The sequence below is a fragment of the Microchirus variegatus genome (assembly GCF_963457635.1).
Source record: "Microchirus variegatus genome assembly, chromosome: 9".
Taxonomy (NCBI): Eukaryota; Metazoa; Chordata; class Actinopteri; order Pleuronectiformes; family Soleidae; genus Microchirus; species Microchirus variegatus.
The window spans coordinates 15,553,887-15,564,859 of record NC_139810.1 but is presented as its reverse complement, the minus strand read 5'-3'; the positions used below and the strand labels follow the sequence as shown (position 1 = coordinate 15,564,859).

Here is a 10,973-nt window from a genome sequence, read left to right as displayed (position 1 = left end):
ACAAAAATACTTATTTAAACTCTTAATCCTTCACTTGCAAGAATATTTCAACCAAACGTCCGTTATAAAAGCAACCGTTCACTTACACGTCCTAAAGGTTTCTTTCTACCACCTTTGCTATTTGATGGTTCAGGTCATTGTTTTTGTTTCTTTAGGTATATTTTGTGCACAAATAAAGAATCAAAACCAGTTTTAGGCGATAACGTGTTTTTTTTGTCCAATTTTACAGCACAACGTTCTTACTTTCAGCAGGTTTTTGACCAGAGTTGTTTGTCTATGGGCAGCAGAACTCAAAATCAAGGATGGATTTGGATTTCAATAACTTTTCTGTCCCAAGAAAATATTAATTTTTGGTGGTGAAGTGGATTATGGCTCTGGCAGCCAATTAGTTGGGTTCTGATTTGTTAACTATGGATGTCTGAGGTTAGTGGCTATGTTCTATGCGCCCCCTGCTGGCACCCAGTGCCTACAACCAGCATGAGACGAATAGATGTATAGGCTCTGAAGACATGGCTGCTATTAGGGTGAAAATTACACATTTTTGTTTATTTACTTTTTTCACATTTAGGATGGGGAAAGGTTTTAAAATAATTTATTGTGGTCTTTAAATGGGAGGATGAATAACTATACAATGGGAGCCTGGGTCTGTAGAGTGCAAATAACGGTGGTAAAAATTGGGAGTAGTATTACGAAAGTGAGCAGCTTTGAAGGCTATATATCAGCGGTTTGTAAACTTTTTTTTTTATATACCAAGTCAGCTCCGTACTTTGAACAGGAGGCAGATTAATTCCCATTAAGATAATTTGCTCTCATCCTCCTTCCTCACAAACTTCACACACTGGTGTAGCGAAATTAGATAAAAATGGAGCTAGAAGAAAGATGTTCATTTGTTTCATTTTCTTCGTACTTGCGTCCAACTACCTCGGCTCCACTCTGATCACACCCTGGTTTATACAGTAGAACGGTATTTCTGATTTCCCTCCTAGTACCACCGGAGGAAGCACTCTGACAACCATGGGCCTATAATAATAACAATCTAAGTAAGGATATATTCACTTCGAATTCACAACTGAATTCTCTTCCTTTGTGAACAGCTCACCAAAATTAAACACAAAGTCAAAATTTGAGATGATCCACTGTTGCTGCAACAACTGTTTTTTCAAATGTTTTAATTGGTGACTTCTCTTTTTGAAATCCTTTGTTCAGATTTACCTCTGTGACACAATCAGGGCAGCTGCTCCTTGGTCCACATGAGCTAAAACACTTATGGAATTTGGTGCAGGTGAGTTTTCAACTCTGTAAAAAGCTGTGAACATAATCATGGTTTAAGGTGATGTGGCACCTTTTGCTGACCCACAAAAAGGTTCTCACAAAACCTTCAATAGTTTTTTTTTTTGTTTTTTTTTTTTATTATTTCTAGGGTCAACCACAGCATTAAAGCAGAAAACAGTGTACGCGTTTCCTCTCTGCTCTTCACAGGTTTCTATCTAACACAACCACAAAGCAACAGCCTGAATCAGCTAAATCTCCACCTGAGACATTCAGTTGGATGAGGTTTGCAACATCTGACGCGTTCTGGCTTTGGTTGTGCAAATGTGAATTAATGAGTTGGTTCATAATTCACTTAAACTTGTTCTCGTTTTTTAAACGGCTCAGTGCAACAAACCTGTGGTTGTGCTGAAGTTCTATCCTGCGAGTCGACAGGTTTCGAGCGAAAAAGGCTGCCGCAGAGTTTTGAACCCTCCTCCCTCGTGTGTGTGTGTGCGCGCGTGCGTGTGTGTGCGCGCGTGTGTGTGCGTGCGCGCAACTCTAAAGGATGTGGTCAGGTCTGAGATGAGGAAGAACCTCATGCAGAGCAGCGACGGCTGTCGGTCCCTGCAACAACCACCGACGCTGCACATCAGGGGAAACGGCAAAGATCTGTTTGGTCCTGGTGGAAATTTCCTCAACTGTTCTCATTTCCAATCAACTCTTCTCACACCAAATCCAGATTCTGTGAACATGAACTGAGGACACGGGGGGTCAGAAATGGAAGTGAAGGAGACTGGTGAAACGAGGACTTCCTGGTATGAGAACTGACATTTGCTGTTCACGGGTTCCACTGTTAGATGCTACAGAGCTGTACAATACACACATATATATATATATACACATATACAGTATAAAATGTACAGAGTTGGAGGCGTTTAATGGTACACAATGTTAGTTTCTGCATTTCCATCAGTAACGGTTCAGTGATTCTCTCTCGACAACGTATTGATTCTAACAGAAAACAACACCTCCATCCTGTCTCCTCACAAATTTGGTTTCCTGTTTGCTCGAAAACTGATTTTTCGTCAGATTTTGCTGATCACTTTGAAATGTTGATGTCGCTTCAGCGCATAAACTACTGTACGCTGAGCAGCAGCAGACTCGACCTTAGATCTGCAGAAAAGGCATCTCTGTGTTCACCTTTAGATTTCTGTTGAGGCCATAATCTAAAGGTGGACTGGAGGAGAGAAAGCTCAGATTTAGTGAATTTAGTGAATAACGGTGTTATGTTATGTTCTTGCCCCTAAATATCCTGTAAAGCGACTTGTAAATTCAACAATCTTCTGTGAACTGTAATAATTCAAGTATTTAATGATCAATCTGGACTGCATTCGTCTGATGAGATGTTTCTTATGTTCATTTTTCTCTGACATTTACTTAACACAAGACCCTCAAATTCTTATTAAAGACTTTGTCACTTTGTAATTTATAATATTTATATACATATATATATGAAACATGACTTTTTGGTCATGTTTTCAAATTGGTTAACTTTGATAATTAATATAATGAACCAAAAAAACTATTATTTTGTGCACACTAACGGTTTTGGCTTTTTTTTTTTTTTTTTTTTTTTTTTTTTTTTTTCAGGTCTTCACCTATACGAGAGACACAGTCCACCCTCTATGACCATGCCGGGGTACGTCACACCATCCATCATATTTTGCTCTTTTGCTTCTGTAACACAAATAAAAGCCAAAGAAAAGTCAAATTATGAAATAATAAGTCAGAATTATGAATTAAATGTGAGAGAAAAAAGTAAATAATGAGATACAGTCATAGTTATGACATATTATTTATTATTATCTATTTCACTTTACTGGGACATATACAGAAAATATGTATGCAGGTTTTTTTAGGTTTTTTTTGTAAAGGGGGGGGGGTGCATTTTTCAGAAAAAAAACCCCATCCTCTACAGGTGTCAAGTATTAAGCGTGATCTACCCTTACACTTGAACAATAACACAGCTCTGTTAATACTCTGGAACCTTAATTATCTTACTGGTAAATCCTGTGTTTGTCCTACTATTTAATTTAAAGAAATATCTGCTATTAAAAAAAAAACATCTATTACACCAGGTTTATTCAAGACATGCTTGAGCATTACATACACATGTTGCATGAGTTAAACTCATTAGCTCGCTGATATGTAAGACCAGCTTTAAGTTCATTCCAAATTCACATGATCACAGAATTTGACAGACAGAAAAAAACAACAGAGCTGGTGGTGCCTGAAACTTTTGCACAGTACTGTATATATAAATAATGATAAAACCCAGACTCACTTTCGCTGTTTTTCTGCTTTTAGAAGAAGAGAAAACAGGACACGGCTCCTAAGCCTGTGATCAGAATCACAGAGGTGAGGAGGATTCAGCTGTAGTGCATCTCCATCTTCATGTGTGTCTCTGTAACTCACGGAAGTTAGTCACTCTTACCTTTGCAACCACAGCGGAAAGAGAGATGTGAACACTGTGTGTTCAGCTGTGCAGCTGCTCGCTCGCTGCCTCTCTCTGCTGCACACACACACACCTCACACATTTCCCTGTTTCTGATTCCTTCTTGTGCATAATCTCATTCACTGACACACACATATGCTGTATGTCAGACGTCTGGCATCGTTGCTTCGCTCTGAGACTAGTTGAGGGGGGGAAAAGTGGCAGACATCTTGTGTTTTACTACAGTGGCCCAGTTTCAACCTTCTTCCTCTTCGAAAGAGTCACACAGGAAGCAAGAGATCTGCCGCCCAGAAACACTGTCTCAACACTGTCACTCTACTCCAGTTCACTCACCTGTTGTGTTTTGTCAGGATGAAGAGGAGGATGACGAGGACGGCGACGACGAGGATGGCAAGATGTCGTGCAACCGCATGAAAGATTCGGAGGTGAGGTGTTTGTCTTTTGTACATTATACAGTATATTTTAACAATTACGGTTTTAATGCTGGTTTCATTACTTGTTATAACAGGAGCCTTGTAATAAAAGAGTCAAACCTGTGGTCAAGTCCAACAGTCTAACAGGGGTCATCACTCCGACCAAGACCCCCGCTCTCAAACGCATCGGACAGTCCATTTCGGTAACGATACAAAAAAAGCAAGTCATTATAAAAAACATTTGGTAACACTTTAGATTAGGGAACACATATTCACCATAAGTAGCATACTAGCCCTTTATTAGTAATCATTAAACACATATTAACACCTTATTCTACCTCAATTACGACATGAATTAAGATCTTTCCTACATATGGTGTTAATTCATGCTTAATATTTACTAATAAAGGGCTAGTATGCTACTTATATGCATGTCAGTAAGCACCTAGTTAACGGTGAATATGTGTTCCCTAATCTAAAGTGATTATAACACAGATTCTAACCCTCTGTCCTCTTTTCACAGCGGTCCATAAGTTTCCGTACAGAGGCTCGACCTTTGCCCCCACCGCTCCTTCGCTCTCGCCCAAAGGCCGTGTCATTCCCACGGCGGCGCAACAGCCAGTGCTGGAGTGACACCGTGGAGAGCCACGACCTCACTGCAAAGGAGATCAAGCGCCAAGAGGTGAGCGTACCTGCAGTCCACGTGTGTGTTTAATGCAAAGGGAGTGCGGGGGGGGGGCGGAGCCAGCTGTGGGTGATGGTGCGTACCATTATTTCTGTGACGCCGAAATCTTATGAAAGAGGATGTGAAGTGGCACTGCAGGCTCAACTTCCTTTATTGAACAATCAGCTGTGATGACTGCTCATGTGGTGCATCGGTGTGTTTGACATCTTGTGTGTGTGTGCGTGCGTGTGTGTGTTCCAGGGGTTTCTCATGTTGTGGGCACCGAAATCTGTTCATACAGTTATTATGGGGGACTTGTCTTCTTTATGGGGACAAAAAAAAGCACAAAAAGCAAGTGTTATACGGCCAGGATGAGGTAAGAGTGTGGTTAGAGGGTTAGAGTTTGTCTCCAGGAAATTAATGTAGGTCAATCTAAAGTCCTGGAAACCAGACTGTCTCTCTCTTAGCTTCTGTGTGTGTGTGTCTTTGTGTGTGCATGCCTCCACTGCTGTGTAATGTGATTGAATGTTTGCGTCGTCCCGCAGGTGATTTATGAGCTGACTCAGGGAGAGAGACAACTCATTGAGGACCTCAGTCTGGTGAAGAAGGTACCATCCACCAAGCAAACACATATGTGTTACCATGTCACATTGTGGCAGCAGTTAAACCCATAATTGTGTCTACGATAAGGCTTTTTATATAGACATTATTCACTTATGCAAACAAACCATTTTTCACTTTAAAGTGTGCCCCGGAAGTCGCGTCACCAATGACACAATGCACACAAGATGCACTAATGTGAACCTGCGAGACCTTTAGGATTGTTGTTTTTTTACTTGAAAATATGTATCACACCTTAAGTTCTCTCATAGTGCGTTAGTCTCAGTTAGTTTAAAGAATATTCTTTCGATTCATCACAATGACGTCATGCACCACAGTTATTTTGGTCACGGTTATCTTGACATGACATTTTTGTATTGTACGATGACTACATATATATATATATATATATGGAGTGGGTGGAGATGAGTGTCAGGGGTGATGTGTGACATGATGATTTGCAGTAAAAGAAAGGTCTACAAGACGGTAGTGAGACTGACTATGATTTATGACTTGGAGACAGTGGCGCTGTCTTAAAGACAGGAGGTGGAGCTGGAGGTGGCAGAGAGCTGAAGGTGCTGAGACTTTCGTTGGGAGTGACCAGGATGGACAGGATTAGAAATGAGCGTATTCGAGGGAGAGCTCAGGTTGAACGGTTTGGAAATAAAGTAAGAGAGTCAAGGTTAAGATGTGCAGAGGAGGGATGGTGATTATATTGGGCAAAGGATGTTGAAGATGGAGCTGCCGGTCAGGAGGAAAAGAAGAACACCACAAAGAAGGTGTGTGAATGTTGTGAAGGAGGACGAGATGGAGGCAGATTGGAGACAATGACTAGATATATGGATATGATAGAATTGTCAGTTTACACTGCATTTTTAGGCAGCTCCATTCAAGAAAACAACACTTTCAACAATGACACCACTGACCTACACACCTAAACTGTTTCTGTCCATCATGTGACCCACCCCCCATCTGTCTTGTCAGGTGTACTATGAGCCCATGTTGAAATTGGACATCATGACAGAGAGCGAGCTTGGACAGATCTTTGGCACGTTGGACTCTCTTATTCCTCTGCATGAAGGTGAATCATCTCTCTGCTGTTCTTTCACTCATCACTGCTCAAACTTTATAATCTGTCTTCATTTTGCGATCAAGACCACATTAACAACAGGACCAAGGGCAGAATGCAACCAAGACCAAGACCTTTATAGACTAAAAACATTTTAGTCTACATATTTTTATTTTTATTTTTTTAATTTGTGTACAATCACCTGATTGTATGAATTGCTGTTTATTATTATACCAGATTGAGCCTTGAATTGGGGCAGTTCTTAGGAGGCGACCTTTTTGGACCACCATGTTGTTGGGGGACACAATCACTGTAATTGACTATAAAATCAAAAGATATCCCAGTTAAACAGTGTTGAAGTAATGAATTTGTGCTCTGGCTCTTTAAGTGAATAAAAGTAACAATTTACACAACTCAATTGCGTGATCTGGTATAACAAATGTCACTCAACATACAACACCAGTGACTGAGTGTGTGTGTGTGAGAGAGCATGGGAAACAGATAAAACAAGTTTTAGCTGAATAGCCCTGGTGTATAGTGTGGTCTCGACTACAACACCAGTACAGGTTGTTTGTTGTGGCAAATGAGCTTCACCTATGGGGCTGGACAAACCAATCGACCAGCCAACTCATCAATCAAACCACCTATGGTCTCAGGGTGACATAATTCACTGCTTTAAACATCACTTTCAATAGTTTTATTCGTGAGTTTGTCCATGTTTCATCTCAGATCTCCTGAGTCGTCTCGAGCGCCTGAGGGGATCAGAGAAGACCGTTGGAGAGGTGGGGACTACTCTGCTGAACTGGGTGAGTATCAGTACGGAGACCGCAGTGCGAGGAAAAAAGAGAAGAGAGTTCAAGTAAACCTCACTCTCTCCAGTTCCTGTATTTTCACTTATGTTCCTCTCTAAGGCAGTCTCTAAATGTATTGCCTCATCACCCTCCGCAGTTCCCCTGCCTCGAGGCTTACGTCACATACTGTTGTAACCAAGTGGGGGCCAAAGCCCTGCTTGACCAGAAGAAACACGAGAAGAGAGTAGAGCACTTCCTGCGCTTGTGCCAGGAGTCATCGTTCAGCAGGAAGCTGGACCTGTGGAACTTCCTGGATCTCCCCAGAAGCCGCTTGGTCAAATACCCTCTGCTGCTGAAGGAGATTCAGAAGTGCACGCCGCCAGATCATCCAGACGAGGACACATTACCTGATGCTGTAAGTTGATGTGCATCGCATTCATACACATATGGAAAAGCCCATCAAGGATAATTGATGAAATCAAAACAGGAAACCTCGATAATAATATCATGATACAGCAAAAAAGATGTGATACTCAGAATCTTGCAAGACAATCGTATAATAATTACGATTTCTCTAACTGAAGAAACACAAATTGTCCCTCAAAAGTTTAAGGATTTGGAGGAGATTATTATTCATGTGAAAATAAACATGTCACCTTTGTTTCACCTGAAAAAAATGTACAGAAGACACTCCAAAGACTTTAGCCGTCTAACATTTACACAACATTCTCCTCATGTATGAGATGCAGTAACTCCCCAGATCAGCAGGTGGCGGTCATCTGTACACCTGGCATTAGAATGTGTTTTCTGTGATCAGAAAAGGAAAGGATAATGCGTCAGTATTAACATGCCTCTCCAGTGTCCACATTAAGATCTGATTGCTATCCAATCTTTGCTTTTCGGAGCAAGGGAAGAAATTGTCTTCAATAAGTGGAAAACGGGCTGGGAGCCACCCACATATTTCTGCTCACGTAGTTGTTTTGGGTGGAGCGGAGACGCATTGGAGACTCGTTGCATTTAAAACTTCTGTTCAATGTGGTCACAATGTGACACAATCCGACCACCTCCCGAAGTGGTTTGGCAGAAAACACATTTTAATGTCAGGTGTAAACGGGGCCTATTTGTCACATCAAAAGAGAGAAAGTTTAGGAACAGCTTTCACCCCCCACATACTCGCTAATACAACTGTAACTAATCATTACAATGTCAGACATGAGGAAGATTCGACTGTAACTGGAGACGACATATGTCACTTCCATTTTTCCTGTTCGGTGATACACTCTGCTCACAGCCAATCCAGCCAGTTGATGTTTGACTGTTCTGGAGTTAAGTCTCTTTTACTGTTCGAGATTATTTGTTTGCCATATGTAAAAATGTGCCCAAAAACGGTTACTACATTCAAATTCAAAATACCGAGGTCTTTTAGGTTTTGTTTTCTGACGTAACTGGCAACCCGTGGTTGCTCGGCAGCAGAGACTGTACTGACTGCAATGATTGGTAGACGTCGGTAGGTGGCGCCACATGCCAAAACATGATTTGCAGTCTGCAAAATATTTTTTTAATGCAAATATTTTGGGTGTACTGTTGTTGTTGGTGAGTTCAGTTTGTTATATGAACATTATTCCTGAGTCTCTGTGACATATTAGGAGGATTTTATGACCAGTTGCTTTAGATTTATTACATAATGCACCTTTAATTTGTCTTATTCTGGACACACTGGGATAAGCACTGTTGCCTCACAGCAAGAGGGTCTCACTGGTCGTTCGTCTCTGTGTGTTGGCCCTGTGATGGACTGGCGACCTGTCCATGGTGTACCTTGCCTTTCACCTTTCACCCTTTGCCAACTGGGATTTGCTCCAGCAGCCCCGCAACCCGCATGTGAAGGATAATGCAGTAGACAATAACTGACTGAATGTCATATTATTTAGAAGTCTAACCAGGGACAAAGGCTCCTCAAATTCAGAAAAGAGAGTGAAGGGAAGTTTTCGATTTGTTTGGATTTAGGGCTCCTGATGCCTGTGCTCCCAAATTCCCGAGAAACCACCCTGTAACTGGGTTTAACCCAGAGTTTTCATTGTGTGTCTAATGTGTCTCAGTTGAGGTTGACAGTGTGTGACACTTCTTTTCTGCTCAGCTGGAGTTGATTCAGAGCGTTGTAGCGGAAGTGAATAAGAAGACGGGGGAGGCTGAGTGTCAGTTCTACAGGCGGCAGCTTATATACCTCGAAGAGAGCCAGCGACTCCCAGAGATCCAGCTGTCTCGTTTCCTCTGCTGCCATGGAGAGCTCAAGAACAACAAGGGCCAGGTAGTACACCACTTTTCCATTATCCAAAGAACTTACCAACATGTGCCGGTAGTGATAACTTTTATTTGCCTCACTCAGCGGCTGCATGTGTTCCTGTTCGAGCTGGCATTGGTGCTGAGCCGACCAAGCGAAGACAGGGAGGGTGGTCAGGTGTTTCATGTGTACAGACAGCCTTTGCCCAACGCCTCCATAAATCTGGAGGAAATCCCAGACGGAGAAGCGTGTGGTGGCGGTAGCAGCTTCAGAGGAGCCTTCACTGGGGGAAATGATAAAGGTAAACTGAACAGCACATCGAACATTCCCCCCCCCACCCCCCCTCAACCTTAGGCTCCTTCCGCTCAACCTCATCTGTCTCTCCTCTAGTGAAGAACTGTTTCCGTGTGAGCAGCAGAGGGCGCTCCAAAGCTCACCCATACAGCCTGCAGGCCAACGACTCCTTCAGCAAGCAGCAGTGGATCAGCTGTCTGCGGCAGGCCATTGTGCAGTCGCGGGACAGGACGGCTCAGACGCTCTCCCCTCACCCTGATCCTGCCCTGTATAACATGGCCGATCTCAGCCTCACTTCAGACACAGAAATGGCCACATGAGGACTGGGGAGTCTAGGCATCATGTGAAGAGACTGTTGAAAGATGATTGTACCGAACATTTCATACATGGATCTTGTTTCCCCCCCCTCTCACCCCTTCTGTGTTCTGCATGTGTTCTGTACAGCCTTGCGAACAATGTCTAAAAGGATAGTTCCAAGTTTTTCAAAGAATGGCCTTATGAGGCACTGACACATAGTCAGCACTGTGCACACCCCCACGATTGGAAAAAAGAGTGATGTTATGTTGAAGCAATGGTGGCTCAGTGGTTGCCTTTCATCGATTCCCGATTCTGCTTGACCACATGCCCATGTGTCCTTGGACAAGACATTTTAACGCCACATTGCTCCTGATTCATATGCTGTGAATGCCCATAGATTTACTGTGTGAATGGGTGAATGCTTAAGTGTATGAATACAGACATTCAGCATTTGATTTCCTGTAAAACTGAACCATCCAATCAACAAATATGACAAATATTGTAGGTTGTACATCTGGGATCGGAATGTCTTTGAAAGAATAGTGTGTGTCACATAATATTTTTGTTTAAATGTCATATTTTTGGAAAAAAAGTGATCAATGCAATCTACACCAGCTGAAGTTTTAACTATTTCAAAAAATATATTTTACTATTCTCTTTATTGTCATTTCTTGTGCACCATATACAGAAAAAACGACATTTCGTACCACAGAAAAACACAATTCAGAATAGTCCCAAAAAGATAAAAAAATAAAAGAATAAAAACAAAGAACATAGCATGACATATATGCTAAAGTGCAT

At 42.0% G+C, this 10,973-nt stretch overlaps 1 protein-coding gene across 1 annotated transcript; it reads left to right on the top strand.

The window, feature by feature from the left end:
- Nucleotides 1-1,833: 1,833 nt before the first annotated feature.
- Nucleotides 1,834-10,195, top strand: arhgef3l (Rho guanine nucleotide exchange factor (GEF) 3, like; the record flags this gene model as incomplete). The annotated part of the gene is made up of 12 exons (XM_083895436.1): nucleotides 1,834-1,995; nucleotides 3,619-3,669; nucleotides 4,117-4,191; nucleotides 4,275-4,382; nucleotides 4,703-4,861; nucleotides 5,389-5,451; nucleotides 6,428-6,524; nucleotides 7,242-7,318; nucleotides 7,461-7,718; nucleotides 9,438-9,608; nucleotides 9,687-9,882; nucleotides 9,972-10,195. 12 exons carry the CDS (start codon nucleotides 1,834-1,836, stop codon nucleotides 10,193-10,195), a joined length of 1,641 nt encoding a protein of 546 aa, XP_083751562.1.
- Nucleotides 10,196-10,973: the final 778 nt, after the last annotated feature.